This window comes from Physella acuta, unplaced genomic scaffold (genome assembly GCF_028476545.2).
Source record: "Physella acuta isolate Inbredline_101_S28 unplaced genomic scaffold, ASM2847654v3 ptg000019l, whole genome shotgun sequence".
Classification (NCBI taxonomy): Eukaryota; Metazoa; Mollusca; class Gastropoda; family Physidae; genus Physella; species Physella acuta.
The window spans coordinates 381687-403497 of NW_026731539.1; the positions used below are offsets into that span (position 1 = coordinate 381687).

Consider the following 21811-nt stretch of genomic DNA (forward strand, 5'->3'; position numbering starts at 1 on the left):
GATATAAGCTGGCCTCATATATTAGGATTAGAGCTATCAATATGTGTCCTATAGTGGAGCTACCATTAGCTGTCACCCCTTGTAGTGAAGCTGCATATCTGAGCTGTCAACCTACATGTAGTGGGGGCTACCAATATAAGCTGCTCCCCCCTGTAGTGGCGCGATCGATATAAGCTGTCACCTCCTGTAGTGGAGCTACCAATTTGAGTTGTCAACCCCCCCTTCTAGTGGAACTACCAATATAAGCTATCACCCCCTCCAATTGTAGTAAAGCTACCCATCTTAGCTGTCACCCCCTCCCTGTAGTGGGGCTACCACATCTGTCACCCCCTGTAGTGGAACGACCAATCTTAGCTGCCGCCTGTAGTGGAGCGACCAATATAAGCTGTCACCCCCTGTAGTGAAGCTACCAATATAAGCTGTCACCCCCTGTAGTGGAGCGACCAATATAAGCTGTCACCCCCTGTAGTGGAGCTACCAATATAAGCTGTCACCCCCTGTAGTGGAGCGACCAATCTTAGCTGTCACCCCCTGTAGTGGAGCGACCAATATAAGCTGTCACCCCCTGTAGTGGAGCTACCAATATAAGCTGTCACCCCCTGTAGTGGAGCGACCAATCTTAGCTGTCACCCCCCTGTAGTGGAGCGAACAATATAAGCTGTCACCCCCTGTAGTGGAGCGACCAATCTTAGCTGTCACCCCCTGTAGTGTAGCTACCAATATAAGCTGTCACCCCCTGTAGTGGAGCGACCAATATAAGCTGTCACCCCCTGTAGTGGGGCTACCAATATAAGCTGTCACCCCCTGTAGTGGAGCTACCAATATAAGCTGTCACCCCCTGTAGTGGAGCTACCAACATAAGCTGTCACCCCCTGTAGTGGAGCTACCAATATAAGCTGTCACCCCTGTAGTGGAGCTACCACTTCTGTCACCCCCTGTAGTGGAGCGACCATTATAAGCTGTCACCCCCTGTAGTGGAGCGACCATTATAAGCTGTCACCCCCTGTAGTGGAGCGACCAATATAAGCTGTCTTCCCACATTCCAATGACTGATGGGACGCACGGGTGCAATTCAATATTAAAGGAAATAAATTGTTCATTGGTCAAAATATTGGATAAATTAGGGAAGGCTAGTTAACACTACTTCAAATCTTTGTCAAACGCAGGGATGGGTTGATGGGGATTTTAAGCTCTTGCGTCTAATAATATTATAAAAATATCATCCCCGCCTGACAATCTAATAAAAGACGAGATGCAGCGTGAAGATATTATGGATTGTTTGTTGAATGAATGGTGAATAACTCTTGCGCTCTGGAGAAAAAAAACAACGCTGGGACCCTCAGCTGTTGTGTTTAAACGGATAGGGGCGGGTACTCAGGTGTCCGTTTCGTTCTTTGATTTTAAAGTGTATTGATTTGTGTGATTTCTGCTTGGTTATCGACACTTCAGGATGCCGTTAATGCTTCATTGCGGAAGGTACATCAGACTTTCAAGTGGATGTGTCGGGATCAGCATCCTGGTCTAGTTAAATCAAGATTTAAAGTAATTATAATAAATAAAGTTATAACTTATTATGAAAATGTATTTCTCTATGTAACTGTTCTGATTCGCCAAATGGTTGAACCTATATCAGAACAGGAGTATAGGTCTATTTACAACGTTTCTATCCCTGAGCGTTTTAATGAGTTCTTGAATCTAATTTTTAAAGCTACAGTTTTGCTGAGTTGAAAGATCTTATGTGGCTTCCTGAGGCATTTTGTCGATCACTGGCATAGGGCTACGATATGTGATAGTTTTACATGTGTGGTGGCTATCACGTGTGAGAGTGTGAGAGTGATACATTGTACGAAAACGTGGCTACCTCGTAGTGTGAGAGTGCTACAAGGTTTACTTTTATTTAACCCAGTTAGCTTTTGTTTTTCAGTGTTATAGGACAGTTGCTGAAAGACGAATATAGGTCACCATCTCAACATTTGTTTACTGGAGCATTATGTTTTCCCTTATGTGACATTCATGTTATCATATTGTTTATAAATAATGTGAGATACATCCAAGTACGCCTGACGTGTTTTACAACGGGAGGAGCTAGCCCTTTACCCCCATCCTTTTGTTATTCCCTACCTCAATCCGATCAATCACTTAGACAAACATATCCAAATCAAACTCATGTTTCGGTCGTTTACCACTTTTAATTGACATCCATTTTAGAAAGTTTAATTAGGTTTAATTAAACGCTCAAACCCCGCGGTGTCGGAATCCACCACCCCCGCAGTTGAGGTATCCACTGCGGTGGATGAATCAGTAGGGACCCACCACCCCTGTGGTGGATGGATCCACCAGCCCCGCGGTGGAGAGATCCCCACTGCAAGCGTCTTGCTGGTGGCCATCAAGGCTCCATTCATGTCCAGCATCTGGCACGTGACGTCACCGCCCTCTAACTGTAGCAAACATCGATCGGCGCCTCTTACATTTGGCCGAGTACATCGGGCAACTCGTGTCATTTATTTCCCTCCGTTTCAAGCAACCATTCCAGCCTTTTTCACCGCCCAGCCAACGTAGCGGGGAAGCCCTCAAATCACAAGTAGGCCTAATGTCTTGATGAAAACTTTCGGGACAAACTTTCCAAATTTGGCCTCAAGATTCACAACGTTTCAACGTTATCCTCATGATTTGCGTCACTGTGTTTTAACTTTGATACTCAGTCATTTCATTAACTCAAGTTAATTCAGGGGCTACCCAAACGGATGACACATCAAATATATTAAAAAACATTTAAATTACAGAATTTTAGCAGTAGATATTTGATCTTATAAAATTGTTATATTATGTAACCTTAATATTACTACATGGCTTATGGCATATTAGAAAATGCACAATCATGCATATTCATGCTTGTCTTAAGAATGTTGGCCTTATAAACAAAGACAACTAAAATTGTATTCAATCTCTGGGATATTCCATGGAGTTTTCATGACTTTGATTCATCCAAGGATCAATACTCTGCTCTACAGGGGGCTGGGGGGAGGGGGGGATGTAGGGGGGAGTGGTGGCAGGGGGAGAATTTGTCATGCCCCCACCTCATCTGCCAACAGCTTTGTTGCCCCATCTCCTGTTTCTCTATGAACTCATATAAGGATATATATATATATATATATATATATATATATATATATATATATATATATATATATATATATATATATATATATATAGTATGTATATATATATATATATATATATATATATATATATATATATATATTGTATGTATATATATGTTTATACCAATATGTATGTTTTATATAGATATATGGCTATGTGACATTGATATATATTTGAGAATTTAGTTATAATGAACCAAAACTAACCCCCCTAATCCCTCCATGTTACAAGACGTTTCTCTCTCTTTATTTTCCAGCTAATGAAAGAAAATGCAAGTGTCCACATCTTTGTGCACATTGTGTGAAGCATCCATTCAACAAAGTCAAGTCACATTAGTGCTGGTCAGCAAGGGAGTTAACCTCTCACCCTAAAAATGGAGGAGTACAGCTGTGGGTATGATGGGGCAGATGTGATGCCATCTTCGACCTCTGACCCTTTTGGCCTAGGCAACAGTGCATCCAGTGACAAGTTTGCAGCGTTTGATGCCTTTGTAAATAAAATTGTGGATGATGAGAGCCAGGTTGCTGAGTCAGCTTCTCTGGGGTTTAATGAGCTCTTTGGGGTGGAACATTCTGGGAGGCTGGGATCTCAGTGAGTGTTTTGCATTCTTCCTCTTGTTGTTTCCCTAAGCAGAATAGGACCAACAGTCCTTTATAATAGATCACACTTAGATCACATCTTTATTTTAAATGCTTTAAATGGCAACTCCAGCTTTTATCTAGCCTACTTACTTGTTGGCATCAAATTTTTATATTAATTTTTTTTTCAACAACCCAGAAAAAGTACAATCTTCCCACTGTTTTCTGTACACCACACAATCATATGTAAAATTAACATGATTTTTTGTTTTCAATTTGATACTCTATATCTTAGCAGTGTTTTATCTTTAAATGTTGTATTTGTATTATTTGTTAATTATTTGGGTATTTGGCTTAATGCACAAGTGAAATTGGTTACTTAAATCTAATTAATTTTTTTTTGTTTTTTAGGTTATATCCTCCTGGGGGATCAAGGCTTGCGTCTCTTTCACCTCAACCCAGCAGCATCGGCCTGCTCCACCCCCACTCCACACCCAACCACAGTTACTACCCCGCCTCCTGCCCCAGCTCCCCATTCAACTACAACTCCACCCTCGGCCCCTCCAAAACCTCCAGCGACCACCGCATCAACTCCCTCCAGTCCCCCTACTGGGACACCAACGGCAACAAGCACCAGACGAACTACGACCTCCTGGGCATGCCTGGCATGGCAACCCTGACTGAGAACAACAACAACAACAACAACCCCTACAAGCAGAGCAACCTGATATCCAACCTAGACGGCAGCGCCACCTTCAGGGAAGGTTTTATCTTAGACGCCCAGCCAGACGTCCCTGACCTTGTTGTCTCTGAAGACTTCCTACAAAAATGCATCGAGGAAATCCAACAAAATGATAGCAAATTTTTATTCGGGGTTGAGGATACAAATTCTTTTCCATCATCTTTTTCACAAGCTCCTTCCAACGGGATTAGCAGTTACAACATCAACAACAACAACCACGCTGCAGGGAGCCCGTCAGCACTGCAGAACATGAGCAGCCGGCAGTCCAACCTGATGGCAGCTTCTTCTCCCCTGGGGTCTGACTACAGCCCTGACAATTTCCAACAACGACAGGCTGACTATCACCAGCAGTGGCGCCAGCTTGACCAGCCGCAGCACCCCCAGCCACACAAACCCACGACCTTGGACATCCCAGGCCTGGGGAAAACATACTTCGGGAACCAGAATCTTTCAAAGACAGAAATGTCCAGAAGCATGGAGTGCCTGAGCGCCCAGTTGATGAAATCTGAGGCGTCGCCTTTGACGGCCACAATGTCGCCACCGCTGCGAAGAAAAGGTCAGGCTGGCCCCAGCCACTCGGTGCTGCAGGATTTCACAGGCAGGAAGTTCCTGTCTCCCCCCAACAACAACACAACGTACTCCGCTGACTATGACCAGCCGTACCAGAGGATGCTGTCTCCCTCCCCCAGCCTGTCAGTCCGTGTGGCACCCAGCAGGACAGGCAGCCTGCAGTTTTCATCAGCAGGGACCATATCTCCACAGCTCTTGTCACCTGTACCTCCTCGTATTCCCCTGCCTCATGAGGTAACTAGTACACTTGTCCTAGATATATTGTAGTTAATAGTCAAGTTCACTTTCAGACCTGGTGGCAGATGAAGTAGAGTTCACCTGATTCTGTGACCTCGGCATATAAAGGGATAGTGTAGTCAGCACTATGCCTACTCGACTTTACTTTCCCTAACTTGTGTCAGGTACTCATCAGAGCTGAGTAGACCCAGGGATGTCCAAAACTCTAACCAGTTACCCAACTTGAGACTTTCTGGTTAGCAGACGAATGCCCTACCATTTGACCATGCCTTCTCATATTGTAACTAATACAGTGGGATAAAGTCATTCTTCAAAGCCCAGTATGTGGTTGTTTATTCAATTTATTTATTCAATAACGGTAACAACAGTAGGCACATCGGCCTTTTTTATATTGGCCTATTTTTAAAAAAAACAAACATTAACAGTATTTAAACAAAACAAAAAAACAATTGAGTAGTAAAGACATAGCAGTAATATAGCACTAAAAAATTTTAAATAAAGAAATAATATTATACAGCTATAATACAAAATGAGAATATAATACCATTCTGTAATGGTTAGGTCTATCTTGTGAAAAAGCCAGTTCAAGCAACTGACCCATGTGATGGCAAAGCAAATTCTCTTTGTCATTGTAAACTGCATTCATAAAAATATCATACACACAAGGGGTTTGTTTACAATAGAAGTTCATTATATTTAATAAAAACAAAAGGAATTTCAAATTTATTATCTATTGGACACCTTTACTAATATTTAGGAAGAGACCCACACTTTTCTTTATAGTTATTTAAATATTAGTGTATTATTATATATAGTTAAAGCTTGTTATTTAAACGATTTATATGAATTTTTTTTTTCAGTACTTTACATTTTTTTTATTTACACTCCATGACTAAAAAAAAATTATTGCGCACTTAATGAACATGATATTGTGCGTATAATAATGCGGACTAGTTGGATAAGACAGCCTACTAATGAGGACAAAATTTTAATTCATAAAAAATTATATGGCATCCAATTAAGTCAAGTTTAATGTCAGACTGCATTGTCTTCATGTCTTGACCCACGTGCCAACTATGAAACGAATCTGTCAGTTAGAAGTACCCGAAATCTCTCTCAAGCGTTTCAATCTATGACGACAGACAGACTGACAACGGACAGAGGAAGCAAGTTAAATAAAAGCTTGTAAAAATACATAAATTTCCATTGTACAATTTAAACTACTTCTAAAATACTGCAATAATTTTCAAATATTTTAAATTCAAATGGATGTTTACTGTATTTCACAGTTAACATTCTAATTTCTGTGATAGCTTGTTGCTTTGAATTGACACATAATTATAATAACTGAATTAAACCCAAAACTTTCAGGTGAAATCCAACACATCTCAGATGTCATCTTTCCTGATGGATGAGACATCAGACCCCCAGTATTCAACACTCCCCAGTAGTGGGGCACCCCAGAGCTACGTCTCTTCAACATTCAAACAGGCGCAGGAGGATGCGGCCAAGTTTAACTACAACCCAGACTACCTAACCTCCCCCTCCCCTATTTCATCTATATCTTCATCATCAACATCATCCTACATCAGCATGGGAAAGACTAGTTCCCCAACCAATTTAGCGCCATCTTCTCAGGTAAATACTAGATTTGTCTCTATGTGTGTGCTCGGTTTCTTCAATATCCTTCATGTGCCTTTACATGGGAGTTACTTTATATTTTTAAAAACTACCCTTTCAGACCTGGTAGCCCATAGAGAAGATGAAGTAGAGTTTATCTGTTTGACCTTTTTATAGCACTTTTGCCCCAACACCCTTACTTTCCCTGCCAAATATCCATTTAAGCTGGGTGGACTTAAGTATGTTCCTCATTCTTGAACATGAGAACCGACCTTGAGAGACTTGGATTAACAGTCTCATGCTCTACCACCTGTAATGGCACGTCTATACACCAGTTGTCTCTGAGTTTTTAGTACACAATCATTACAATCCTACAGCAACTTCAATTACTTATTTACATTTAGTAACTTGAAGAAAATTCTCATACAACATGAGTGCAGTCAAAATAGGTCTATAATAATAAGTCCATAGAAAGAATAACAATCACATTCATGCATCCATCATACTTATAGCAGGCAATCAGCCATTCTCAAACAGGTATCAAGTAAAGACCCCTTTAAAAAACACATTGATGATTTACATCTCACCTATACATCCGGTGGCCAGATTTTCTGGTCATCACCTGATTATTGTTGAAAACAATATATAATAAAATAGTGGTTGTTACCCACTTAACCACACTATTCCATGTATTTTAAGTAATATAAAAGTAGTAAATTATTTTATCCCCAGATGTCATCAAACTACCTACAGCCTCTCCACATCAACACAGGTATGCCAACACCTGTGGTCACACCTGCCACGTCTCACCACAACACCATAGGCAGCTGGTCCGACCTGGCCTCGCCTGCTCTATTCAACAACGGCAACATCCCGGCCAGCACCACCACCACCAACAACAACAAACCCAACTGCCTAGACAGGAACCAGTCCATCTACATGTACCGTGGTACCCCTAGCCTGGATGTTTCCTCAGTCGAGGCCGACGCAGCAGGCAAGCTTGGCATGACCAAAACAATGGGGGACACCAACAACAACAGTGATGGCTACACCAAGTCCAGCTCTAACGGGGACACCAGGGGGACCTTATCCTACAGCATCTCACCATCAGTCTCCACCAACAACAGCTGCAGTCCCATGTCATCCTCGCAAGCCTCGGTCGACCAGAGCACGTTCGCCGCAGCCATTATCCGAGAGCGCCTCAACAACCAACAGGTGCACCAGCTGCAACAGCAGCAGCAACAAAAGCTGCACCAACTCCAGCTGCAGCAGCAACAACAGCAGCTGGCCTCGCACCTGCAGCAACAAATCCGGCTACAGCAGCACCACAAGCAAGGTGGGCTGAGGAAACCCTACCTACCTGAGCAGTACCTTCACCTGGGCAACCCCATGCAGGTGACTAACCTCCTCAACCACGGCCCCATCTCTTACAACCAGGCTGTCAACCCTTTTGCATTTATCAACCCGGCGCCACCGGTTTTCTCAAACATACCTGGTCTCAACCGCTTTAGTCCAGGCGGAGTCAATGGCGCCGTAGGTATGATGAACCTGGGCCAGGCGAGGGCTAACTTGGCTTCACATGCTCACCATTACGGGACAGGTGGGTTCAAGCACATTCTAACACATTTTCTTTTAGTTTTTTCTTCTAAAGTAATATATGTCAAACTTTTCAAGAAATACTTCTAAAATGCATAGTGCTTGTTTTTTTTTTTTTAAATAATTATATCAATTAAATTTCTTGATAATGCTAAATGTCAAAATTTTAAAAAAATTAGTACTTTAAAATTGCTTTACATTGCATATATAAGCTCAGAATTCTCACTATTTTTACATAAAATCTACATATATTAAATAGTGTTTTTCAAATAGATTTTATATTTATATTAACATCAATCTAAAATCATGTTCAAATAATAATAGATCTGAAAATATATTAAGAACAAAATATTTACTTTTCCCATGATTAGATATAAGTGTAATGTGTGCAATGATTCTACCAATGTATTTGTGTGTGGCAGGTGCTCAGATTAACGCGGCCAGGAACATGAACCACCTGCCCCAGGGTGACTCCAGTGAGGCTGTCAAGTCTGCTGTAGACAAGCAACGTCTGATTGAGGAGCTTCTGCTCAGGGATCCTAGGACACAGGCGGCCTACCATCAGATATTACATCAGACTTTGTTACAGAATCCTGCAGGTAGGTGGGGTAGAGGGGCGGCCTACCATCAGATATTACATCAGACTTTGTTACAGAATCCTGCAGGTAGGTGGGGTAGAGGGGTGGCCTACCATCAGATATTACATCAGACTTTGTTACAGAATCCCGCAGGTAGGTGGGGTAGAGCCTACCATCAGATATTACATCAGACTTTGTTACAGAATCCTGCAGGTAGGTGGGGTAGAGACTACCATCAGATATTACATCAGACTTTGTTACAGAATCCTGCAGGTAGGTGGGGTAGAGCCTACCATCAGATATTACACCAAACTTTGTTACAGAATCCCGCAGGTAGGTGGGGTAGAGGGGTGGCCTACCATCAGATATTACATCAGACTTTGTTACAGAATCCTGCAGGTAGGTGGGGTAGAGCCTACCATCAGATATTACATCAGACTTTGTTACAGAATCCTGCAGGTAGGTGGGGTAGAGCCTACCATCAGATATTACATCAGACTTTGTTACAGAATCCTGCAGGTAGGTGGGGTAGAGCCTACCATCAGATATTACACCAGACTTTGTTACAGAATCCCGCAGGTAGGTGGGGTAGAGGGGTGGCTGTGGGGGAGAGGGGTGGCCTACCATCAGATATTACACCAGACTTTGTTACAGAATCCTGCAGGTAGGTGGGGTAGAGCCTACCATCAGATATTACACCAGACTTTGTTACAGAATCCCGCAGGTAGGTGGGGTAGAGGGGTGGCCGTGGGGGAGAGGGGTGGCCTACCATCAGATATTACACCAGACTTTGTTACAGAATCCTGCAGGTAGGTGGGGTAGAGCCTACCATCAGATATTACACCAGACTTTGTTACAGAATCTTGCAGGTAGGTGGGGTAGAGACTACCATCAGATATTACATCAGACTTTGTTACAGAATCCTGCAGGTAGGTGGGGTAGAGCCTACCATCAGATATTACATCAGACTGTGTTACAGAATCCTGCAGGTAGGTGGGGTAGAGCCTACCATCAGATATTACATCAGACTTTGTTACAGAATCCCGCAGGTAGGTGGGGTAGAGACTACCATCAGATATTACATCAGACTTTGTTACAGAATCCTGCAGGTAGGTGGGGTAGAGCCTACCATCAGATATTACATCAGACTTTGTTACAGAATCCCGCAGGTAGGTGGGGTAGAGGGGTGGCCTACCATCAGATATTACATCAGACTTTGTTACAGAATCCTGCAGGTAGGTGGGGTAGAGGGGTGGCCTACCATCAGATATTACATCAGACTTTGTTACAGAATCCTGCAGGTAGGTGGGGTAGAGACTACCATCAGATATTACATCAGACTTTGTTACAGAATCCTGCAGGTAGGTGGGGTAGAGCCTACCATCAGATATTACATCAGACTTTGTTACAGAATCCCGCAGGTAGGTGGGGTAGAGGGGTGGCCTACCATCAGATATTACATCAGACTTTGTTACAGAATCCTGCAGGTAGGTGGGGTAGAGGGGTGGCCTACCATCAGATATTACATCAGACTTTGTTACAGAATCCTGCAGGTAGGTGGGGTAGAGACTACCATCAGATATTACATCAGACTTTGTTACAGAATCCCGCAGGTAGGTGGGGTAGAGGGGTGGCCTACCATCAGATATTACATCAGACTTTGTTACAGAATCCTGCAGGTAGGTGGGGTAGAGCCTACCATCAGATATTACATCAGACTTTGTTACAGAATCCTGCAGGTAGGTGGGGTAGAGCCTACCATCAGATATTACATCAGACTTTGTTACAGAATCCTGCAGGTAGGTGGGGTAGAGCCTACCATCAGATATTACACCAGACTTTGTTACAGAATCCTGCAGGTAGGTGGGGTAGAGCCTACCATCAGATATTACATCAGACTTTGTTACAGAATCCTGCAGGTAGGTGGGGTAGAGCCTACCATCAGATATTACACCAGACTTTGTTACAGAATCCCGCAGGTAGGTGGGGTAGAGGGGTGGCCTACCATCAGATATTACATCAGACTTTGTTACAGAATCCTGCAGGTAGGTGGGGTAGAGGGTAGAGGGGCGGCCTACCATCAGATATTACATCAGACTTTGTTACAGAATCCTGCAGGTAGGTGGGGTAGAGGGGCGGCCTACCATCAGATATTACATCAGACTTTGTTACAGAATCCTGCAGGTAGGTGGGGTAGAGGGGTGGCCTACCATCAGACTTTGTTACAGAATCCCACAGGTAGGTGGGGTAGAGGGGTGGCCTACCATCAGATATTACATCAGACTTTGTTACAGAATCCTGCAGGTAGGTGGGGTAGAGCCTACCATCAGATATTACATCAGACTTTGTTACAGAATCCTGCAGGTAGGTGGGGTAGAGCCTACCATCAGATATTACATCAGACTTTGTTACAGAATCCTGCAGGTAGGTGGGGTAGAGCCTACCATCAGATATTACACCAGACTTTGTTACAGAATCCTGCAGGTAGGTGGGGTAGAGCCTACCATCAGATATTACATCAGACTTTGTTACAGAATCCTGCAGGTAGGTGGGGTAGAGCCTACCATCAGATATTACACCAGACTTTGTTACAGAATCCCGCAGGTAGGTGGGGTAGAGGGGTGGCCTACCATCAGATATTACATCAGACTTTGTTACAGAATCCTGCAGGTAGGTGGGGTAGAGGGTAGAGGGGCGGCCTACCATCAGATATTACATCAGACTTTGTTACAGAATCCTGCAGGTAGGTGGGGTAGAGGGGCGGCCTACCATCAGATATTACATCAGACTTTGTTACAGAATCCTGCAGGTAGGTGGGGTAGAGGGGTGGCCTACCATCAGACTTTGTTACAGAATCCCACAGGTAGGTGGGGTAGAGGGGTGGCCTACCATCAGATATTACATCAGACTTTGTTACAGAATCCTGCAGGTAGGTGGGGTAGAGCCTACCATCAGATATTACATCAGACTTTGTTACAGAATCCTGCAGGTAGGTGGGGTAGAGCCTACCATCAGATATTACATCAGACTTTGTTACAGAATCCTGCAGGTAGGTGGGGTAGAGCCTACCATCAGATATTACACCAGACTTTGTTACAGAATCCTGCAGGTAGGGAGGGAGTGAGGCGGTAAAGCTTTGTGTCAGATAGTTGTATTATTTGTCTTGTCAAACCCCCCCCCCCCCACCCACCCCCAACATTTAAACAAACCAGATTAAAAGAACCAAAAAAACTAACATTATTTCCCACCTCCCTGATTTATTTATTGCACTAATCAGATAAGGAAATTACAAAAAAATTAAATCTACAATCAGTAGCATAGAATTAAATGCATACATATTTTAAGTTCTAAATTAAAAAGTTTTTAACCTGTTAACAACAATTTTAATGATTTGATGATTAATTCATCAACAGTTGGTTTTTTTTAAGCCTAGCCAATTTCCTTATTTTACCCACAAAAAGTTGGCCCTACAAGTGCTACAAAAAGGATGTGTTGCAATTTAATTGGACGCACATTGTATCAAATATTTAGTGGGCTATTTCAATAACATGAATAATTGTCACTTATTGGGCTCTGTATTGTTACATTATTTTTTTCTCTCTAATCGCCCATTGACTGTTGCTCCTATCATAACAAAAAATAATGTTAATACAATTTGGCCTAGATTTAGATTTTATTCATTTTTAAAAAAAAATCAAAATAATGAATAGAATCCATAACTTCTCTAAGTGCCCATGGAACTACACCTGTAACCAATCTATTTTTGTTTATATCTAAAGGCTACCAGGCTGGCCTAGGTGCCCATGGGCCTGTACTCAACTCCATGCACCCAGCAGCTGCCGCCCTACTGATGAATGCTGCCATATGCCTGTAACCAATCTATTTTTGCTTGTATCTAGGCTACCAGGCTGGCCTAGGTGCCCATGGGCCTGTACTCAACTCCATGCACCCAGCAGCTGCCGCCCTACTGATGAATGCTGCCGTACACCAGGCCGGGCTGAGACGAGACAGCGTTGACTTTATCCCACTGGACCACCTGACCCACCTGACATCCCCCTACATGGGCGACCTGATGTATGACTCATCCAGCTTTCCTTTGCTAGGGGTCCACCCGTTTGTGCCCAACTTCAGACATTTCAGGTCAGGTTTTAAATCAATATTCTGGACAGAGTTCAGTAGGTTGTTAGGATATCTTTTTTTATTTTTATTGTTATATTCAAATAAAATAGAGCCTATATATTGTATGTGTATTGTAAAACTTATTTCAGAAGTGGACCATCAAATGAATTGCACAGCCGGCTGGAGGAGTGTTATGAACAGTTCAAAGCTATAGAAAAGGAAAGAAAAAAAGTATGTGTCAACAGTTTGCCATTGTAGTTTAGAGCTTTACAATAAAATAAAAAAACAGCATTAATATTAAAGAAAAAAATTATTTCCTACCAATCCTGAACATTACCTATGTAACAGAAAATTTTAAACAGTCATTTATATTTGTCTGTTAATAAACTTATTCCATTAATAACAAGATTGTCAATAGTAAACTTTTAAAAAATATCATTTGTATGCCAATTTCTAGAATGTCATTTACATGTCGATTATTAGAATGTCCATTGCATGTCCTACTACATATCTATTGACTCCTCAGACTGAAGCAGAGCTAGCCAGACAGAACCCAGGCAAGAAAGTGTCCAGCACCAACGCTATACCCATACCCAGGCTACCCAACAGCCCCTCTCGTGTGGACAGACTGATTGTGGATTCATTTCGTGAACACGCCAGGGTAACATACTTTCAGCTTTTTTGTAGTTTATTTTATTGGTTTTTCTACATCAATAAACGTCCATTAAGTGTACAGTTCATTTCAATGGTTTTAAGGACATGTTTTTACTACATCAGTAAACATGCACTATGTGTCTAGATTCTTGAGTGCAGTTTGGTATTAATCAACAGTTTGAGATAAAAGTTTTTTAACTTTTTTTTATAACTACGCACTTCTTCTGTAATTTTATGTAGTAGCTTGTTTTTAAATGCATATTTTGTAAAGGATGTATAGAAGAATACATTCAAAAATTTTTTGTTAATTAAATAGATCATTACACTCATTGAGAAGCTGGGAGATTTTAGCCCTGCTAATATTTCTGTTAATTAACTAGATCATTACCCTCAATGAGAAGATGAAGTCTTTAGCCCCTGCTAATTATTTTGTTAATTAACTAGATCATTACCCTGATTGAGAAGATGGAGAAGCTGCGGTCACTGAGTGTCCACCCCAAGGTGCACGCTACCATGAACGAGTGGCTGGAGAGCATCAAGAAGGTCCAGTCCAGCAGGAAGGACGAGATAGTCAACTCAGCCAACAGGCAGAGGGCTGGAGTACCCAGACAGCCGGATGATAGAGGTGCAGCTTGCTCTCACTCTCCTGTCTCATGCTGTTCTGTTTATTATCTCACCTGTTGCTGTTCTTTTCATTATCTCACCTGTTGCTGTTGTTTTCATTATCTTACCTGTTGCTGTACTTTCCATTATCTCACCTGTCCTCATTATCTTACCTGTTGCAGTTCTGTTCATTATCTCTCCTATTGCTGTTCTTTTCATTATCTTACCTGTGGCCATTGTTTTGTTTTTATTATCTCACCTGTTGTTCTCATTATCTCAACTGTTGATGATGTTTATTTTGATTCACCTACGAAAAATTTAATAATTGCTTTGAAGCTTTTGATCTGTAGGCCTATATTTGTATTACACATTTGTTTAAAATATCTTTCAAATATTTTTTGTACCATTGAATTACTGTTGCTGCAATATACTATAAATAGGAATTAGGTGAAGAATTGAAAACCAAATTGGTCATAAAAATTGACTTTTGTGAATTGTAAACCAAACCTCCATTTGTATCAGACATCAATCAAATCTAATGGACTGATAATAAGATAACTGTATCCAGGCCCAATAAAACCAAAGTACAACATTGTGTTTGTCACAGGTGGTGTTTTACTGTATATTGGTTTTAGAAGGGGCTGTGTTGTTAGTGCTTTACACTATAAGTGGTTGCTATATATATATATGTCAAAACTAGATGAAACCTAATTAAAATACTCATGAATCTGTCTTTCAGATGTAACATTAAAATACTCATGAACCTGTCTTTCAGATGTAACATTAAAATACTCATGAACCTGTCTTTCAGATGTAACATTAAAATACTCATGTACCTGTCTTTCAGATGTAACATTAAAATACTCATGCACCTGTCTTTCAGATGTAACATTAAAATACTCATGTACCTGTCTTTCAGATGTAACATTAAAATACTCATGAACCTGTCTTTCAGATGTAACAGCGCTGGCTGTGAGCATCGCCAACCTGTCCTGCCACACTCGTCTGGCACGAACTGCCCAGTGGGTGGCGCTACAAATGGCAGACAAAGGGAACCCAAAGATCTTACAGGAGCCAGAGTTTGATGCCAGCTTGGACATCAGCCCCTACCTGAAATCTCCTTCAGAGATGAGCCCTGTATTGGAAGACTCAGTCAGCAAACAAGAAATAACTGACCCTTCCTCAGATGTCAGGACAGCGGAGCCTTCCTTAGATGATAAGACAGCTGGGCCAGTCTGTGAGGTGGAGCCCACATCAGTTCAACAGTTGGACCCTGATGAAACGGGTACAGAGAAAACAGAAGAAACTGAAGACCTGGATACAGCAATCCAAGAAAACGTGAAACGTGATGATGATGAGAGATAATGACAAGTGTACATTAAAATTTCCATGCTTGTTTGCTTTTTAAATTTGTGATACAGACATTTTAGAGGTACAAAGTTTTGATAGTTAGTTATTTAGAAACTTAGAGTGTTCTACTTGTAAAGTCTAGCATTGCAGTGTATGAAATGTTAACTAAAGAAAACACTGTGTTATGTGTACTGTCTCATGCAAGTATTTATTGCTTCTAATCACATGTTTTATATATAATTGGATATATATATAATCACAAGTGAAGTTTTACAATGTATTTTTTTTTCTACTTTAAGTTTCTAGACATTCCAATGTTAACACTTCATATTTTACCCAGGTTTAGAAGTTGCACTTCCGTATAGTACATTTGTTTTGATAGTACTTATATTTTTATAAATACTTGTGACTTTTTAATGTAGTTTGTTTTCTAAAAACCTTTTAGACAATATAGAATGTGAACATTTAGTTTTAAATTCTCTTGTTGAAATAAACGAGTAGGAGTTTTTGCTGTTTGATAATTCTTACTTTTTATGGCTATAGGTGTTTTTTCAGTTATCTTCTCTTTGATGTTTTATATTGGTGCTGTTAACAGGATAATTGATAAATTAACTATACATATATATATATATATATATTTTTTTTTTGCAAAGAACTTTTTTACAGTAGAGTAATTCTATACGTTTGAAGTTGTTACCTTAGTTAAACCATTTGTCCACAAAGACTGACTTTTAAAATAGATTATCCAGTTGAGAATATTTCTCCTGAGCTTGAATCTCTACTAACACAGTCAAGTAAAACTTGTGTGTTGAGTAGATTACCCTCCGCATTCCTCTGCTCTGTTGTTCAGTAGTTGCTGTTTTTAGGCTGGAATAGTCTTGTTGGGATTAGAATGCTTACAGTACTGTGCTTGTTGACCAAAAAAAGGCTGGAATAGTCTTGTTGGGATTAGAATGCTTACAGTACAGTGCTTGTTTACAAAGTGTGTTCTAGAATAAGGTAAAAATTATTTTTAACGTCAGAGTTTAGAATGCCAGATATAACCTTTTACTGTGTGTTGGTTTACAATGTTACATTTTTACCTGTGTTAATGCACAAGAATAAAATTGAATACCTTTCTTTTATGTTTTATTTGTGGAAAGAATCTATTCAGTTGTGATGGTGAAAAAAATTCACTACATTTTTGCCCGTATTAAGTCACAATTCTGTACATATCATGTCATAATGGTCTCATGTTCAAAAAGTTTTAATATGCATGATCATGCGCATTTGAATGCTTTTTAACAACCATATTTTTTCTAAGTAGATATTTTTGGTACGAAGGGGTTGTGAATAATACAAATATACTATAACATTTGGACAGTCGACTCACAAATCATCATCATTGATTAAATTGCAGCCTATTAAGGAGAGTTTTAACTAAATATATTTTGTCAAACCTGATTGTAAATTAGCAGGAAAAAAATATTTATCATTACAGTGTTGAATGTGTTCAAGAAATTTGATTGATTTAGAGAAATGTGCACCTGATCTAGTTGAAGATTGTAAATGTTTAAATTTTGTTTACTTCTCCTTATTCCCATGTTACAAGAAACATACTTGTGGTGATATTTATTTGATGTTACAAATATCAGAACTCTGATCTCACACTTGTGATTGGCTTTTGTTGTTTAGCTGTGTTTGACATAGTCATGGCCCAGGTTGTAGAGAACTGACAGCTTTAATGTAACTTATTCTGTGATGTACCATCATTAGAACTTGTCTTTTGATCTGTGATAGCAGTACAAAGTCATCTAAATTCCTAGTTGTTCATTTGTTCTGTTTTGGTGTTTAGCTCTCAAGCTTCAACTATTTATTTTGGCTTCTGTGCAATTTATTTTTAAATCTAAACTGGATACTTTTCATAAAGTGTTTTGCTGTTTGTTTAACTCTCTATCTCAAAACAAGAGATTATGCTAGAATTTTGCTGCATGGTAGGATCTAAATGTTCCTAGTGTACATTGAGTCTATTTAAGTCACATGACAAAATAGCTTTGATCTTGTAGAATACAAGCTTGCTCCCATTGTTAATACGTTATTTCGTAGAGATCATAGTTTTCATCTCATCAAATATTGTAAGGTTCACACTTTGCTGGACTACATTTCTGACAATACAATACAAGTTTGAAAACTAAAGTAGCAGGTTTTTTTTACTCTTAGTCATTCTACGTAGTAGTTTATGCTTTCATCAAGATAGATTAAAGCCAACTCATTAATCTAAGTAGTTAATAGCTCATACTTTAAGTAGCTAGAAGATAATCCTAATTTTAATCATGATATTAAAGTGGAATAGTTGTAAAGCTTTAGAAAATTTGTAATCAAGTTTTTATTTTCTATTTAAACTAATGATGCCAAATTTTTTTTTTCATTTAACTTAAAAAAGTGCAATTTTATAAATTATTATAAATTCAACAACTACCTTTTGTTGGTCGCAAACCCTTAATTAGTCTGACCTCTCACCACAACGAACAATTAGTTGATTGGTTCTGAAAAACTAAATTACTTTTTTTTTTTTAAAGTATTAGTTACAAATTTTTTTAAATGTTTTTCAAAATTATTTTTTTGCACCTAATATATTTTGTCAATGTTAAAAAAAATAAGTGCACAACTTTTGAACAATAAACACAACTTTTAGAAAGAGAAAAAAACATTTTTGCTCAATCTTCAGCTTTATATATATCTGTATTTTATAACTAGGATGACAAAACAATTGGTCCGAAGTTTGTGGGGTTCTAATTATTATTAAAACTACAAATGAGATGTTTGAACAGTATTGTCAAGGATGCTTTAGCCCTGAGTCTCTGTGTGTATATAACCTGCTCAAAGTGTTGTCATGCTTGCTAACTAATTCACACACGTTGTCTTTCTGCACAATGGTGTTCTATGTGGGTAATAACTTTCATACTGATCATGCTCTCTTCAGTTTTTTTTTCACTACTTTTTAGTCCATTGTCAGGACGTAGTTTACTTATATTGTGCACATTCATACCATTTCGATATATTAAACAATGTTTCAGGTCCATGGTGGAAGAATAGATTAGTCATTGGAATCTAGATGTAGACTGTAAACTTTCATTTTGTTGTTCTATAATACTGAAATTGAAATAGAATTTGTGAAGTGCTATACAAAGTATGTAATTTAGTAATATCTATTTATTTAAAAATTATGCCATTAATTTTTTTTCTCACTTAAAAGTACAAAGTATTTTTAACGTTTATTTTAAATGTGTGTATGTTTTTTTTTACTTGTATTACATTTGATAGATTTTGGTAATCTATCGTTTTAGGTAGGTAAAATCGCCCGCGACTAGTAATGTGAAAAACAGGTGATTCCTTAAATTTTAATAATTATTTCACATTTTTGGGAGGATTTATGTTTTGAAAAATACAAAAATATTTCCTTGTTTCATTTATGTACCTGTTTTTAAACAATTGAATTAAAACTTTTCAGTAATAAATGAAGACTAGCGATGTTTCCAACAGATGCAACCATGCTCATTTACTATAGCAGCCATCTTGTTTATTTCTTTTTATTGTTAACTTATAGCGCAAGATTTAGGGGAAGCCACTCTAACTTACAGATGGCCGCTTTTTATATAGCAAATCCTGCTCGCAAACACTTCTGTTTAAAGTTAATTTCTTGCCTATATTGATATATTTAGCCATTGATTTAGGTTTATTATTCATTGATCTATAATATTTGACACAAATATATCACAATATACTTCTATTAAAGCCTTGACAATGAGGTAACTTTTTCGTACATTACTAGCCGTGGGCGATTTTACATACCTAAAACGATAGATTACCTAGATTTTTAAAAACTAGTTTAATAAATAACGAACTGAAAAGTTCGTCATTTGGGTGGTGTCCCTGTAAACAGACAATAGTGGTACAAAAAATGTTAACCATGCCTTGTGCCTAATTTTTCCTTAACTTTTGTAATGATTTCATGTTGAATCACTGAGGAAAGCATTCTTATTCTAGCTTAAGTTTGCTCAATGTTCACTGTGGCGCTCCCTGATTTTGGTTCTTGCCATTTGTTTCTCTATGGATCAAGGTCTCCATTTGTTTTGTGAAATTGTTTGCTTGTTATTAAGTACCTGTGATGATGAAGTATTACTAAAACATTGTATCAGTGTTGCTGGTTGATTTTAAGAACGATGCTTATAGGCACCCAGCAATTTAGTTTGTTAAAGTAATCTTGAAAAAAACGATAATTTCATTTTTAAGTTTAGGAATTAAACTTGCTTGCTGAATAAATGTTTTAAATTTTAATTTTGGAAATAAACTTTCTCTACTATGTATTCAGAGATTCAGCTGGAGATACAGATCAAAATGTCAACTTTGCCCCTGTCTATATTTGACCTACTTAGACATAATCCAGAGGTGTGTCTATTTTTTATTCTCCAAACTTTCTAACCTTATATACATTAAAGAAATGTTTTTAAAAATTTGAAATATGTTTGAAATATATTTTCCTACAATTCATCTGTTGATGAGATAAATGGCCATTAGTTAGTTGATCTAGCTGTAATTTGGGAAAATAAAATATTTTATATGATCAAATTCTGTTTAAAAAAAAGATTGTGATTAAATAGCTTATGTCTTCCCCTGTCTTAGTAAACATTATGCACACAGGTTTTATCATCATCCTCTCTTTTCTAAGACTTGAAAACTTTTATATCCTGTTGTCTACACAGTGAAGTTAGTATATTGTTCAGTGTGTTGCCTTCAGGGCTTTGAAGAGTTATTTCCCCTGATTCACTTGGAAATATACATTAAGGGTATGACCTTTCACACGTTTTTTAAAGGTCTAATTTTAAGATTGCCAAAACACTCAGCTTAAACTAAAGACAGTTTAAAACTTACATTTTTCTCTACCCCTAAATGTAAATGTAAAAATAATTAAAACCAACAAATGCTTTTAGATAATGTTTTATGTTTTTGTTAACCTTTATATTTACAATTTATAGAAAGAAAGATATTTCCATTCAGAGGTATAAAAATCTAAATTTTATGTGCAAAATAAAAATAAACATGTTTATATTTATATTCCTGTATACACTGATCTGACTCTAACTGATATATGATATAAAATTGTTTTTTTTTTCTCCATTTCTCTACAAAGGAAATGTTTTTTTCATTTGATTGTGTGAACTTACCCTTTATATTTTGCTCTACCCCAACAATGCGACCTAGTGTTGATGAAAAATAGTTTAGAAAAATGTGTGGTTTTTTGACGAGAGTTTTAATATTGGAATGATCTCACATTTTGTTATCACGCCCACTTTTGTGGTGGTGGCTGGTAGTCATTTTGTTTTCTTCTTGTGTTTGTTTTTTATTAGATTCATACAAAATCTGCATTTTCAAAATATTTTTTTTACCCAGAATGCTATTTTAATTTCTAGTAACTGTAACCCATTAAAAAATATTTTCCTTTGACTATTTGACTATGCAAGAAAGTAGTTATAGGTAGTGATGTAGTCTTTATATTTAGTAAAAGGACTTACATACATTCTTATAAATTTTCATTTAGTGAAACTGTTATCTACATTGTTAATTTAGTAAATTAGTTACGACAATTGTTAAATAAGAAATGAATTCAACATTTAAAGTATTTTCATCCAAAAAAATTGTTAGATCTTGAGGCACGAAAATGTAATTATTTTGTGAAATAAATATTTGTAAAATAAGATTTTTCTTGATAAAATATAATACATTTTGATAAAAGTTAAAATATATATTGATGAAAATTCAAAGAATTACATTCATGAAAATTTTTAGTAGTCCTAAATGTTTTTTATATTCAATTTAAAAATATATAACTTAAAATGAAAAGATATAAAAGAAATTGAGTCTTTTGAACCTAAATGCTTGTTAAATTTAGTATCAGTAATAAGCATTTGAAATGCACAAAGTCTCATTGTTCTTCTGTCAATAGTAGTTTATGACTTTTACAT

The 21811-nt window shown here is 38.3% G+C and overlaps 1 protein-coding gene across 1 annotated transcript in view; it reads left to right on the forward strand.

Annotated features, from left to right (window-relative positions):
• LOC131939691 (uncharacterized) overlaps positions 1-21493 on the forward strand; it is a 56772-nt gene extending 35279 nt beyond the window's left edge. The window contains exons 3-12 of the mRNA XM_059298155.1: positions 3419-3753; positions 4152-5286; positions 6661-6927; positions 7642-8509; positions 8928-9104; positions 12983-13223; positions 13352-13433; positions 13729-13863; positions 14301-14481; positions 15415-21493. Of these exons, the coding sequence (XP_059154138.1) occupies positions 3536-3753; positions 4152-5286; positions 6661-6927; positions 7642-8509; positions 8928-9104; positions 12983-13223; positions 13352-13433; positions 13729-13863; positions 14301-14481; positions 15415-15824 (3714 nt within the window). The 5' untranslated portion in view covers positions 3419-3535 and the 3' untranslated portion in view covers positions 15825-21493. The remainder of the gene's footprint in view (positions 1-3418; positions 3754-4151; positions 5287-6660; positions 6928-7641; positions 8510-8927; positions 9105-12982; positions 13224-13351; positions 13434-13728; positions 13864-14300; positions 14482-15414) is intronic.
• The last annotated feature ends 318 nt before the right edge of the window (positions 21494-21811 follow it).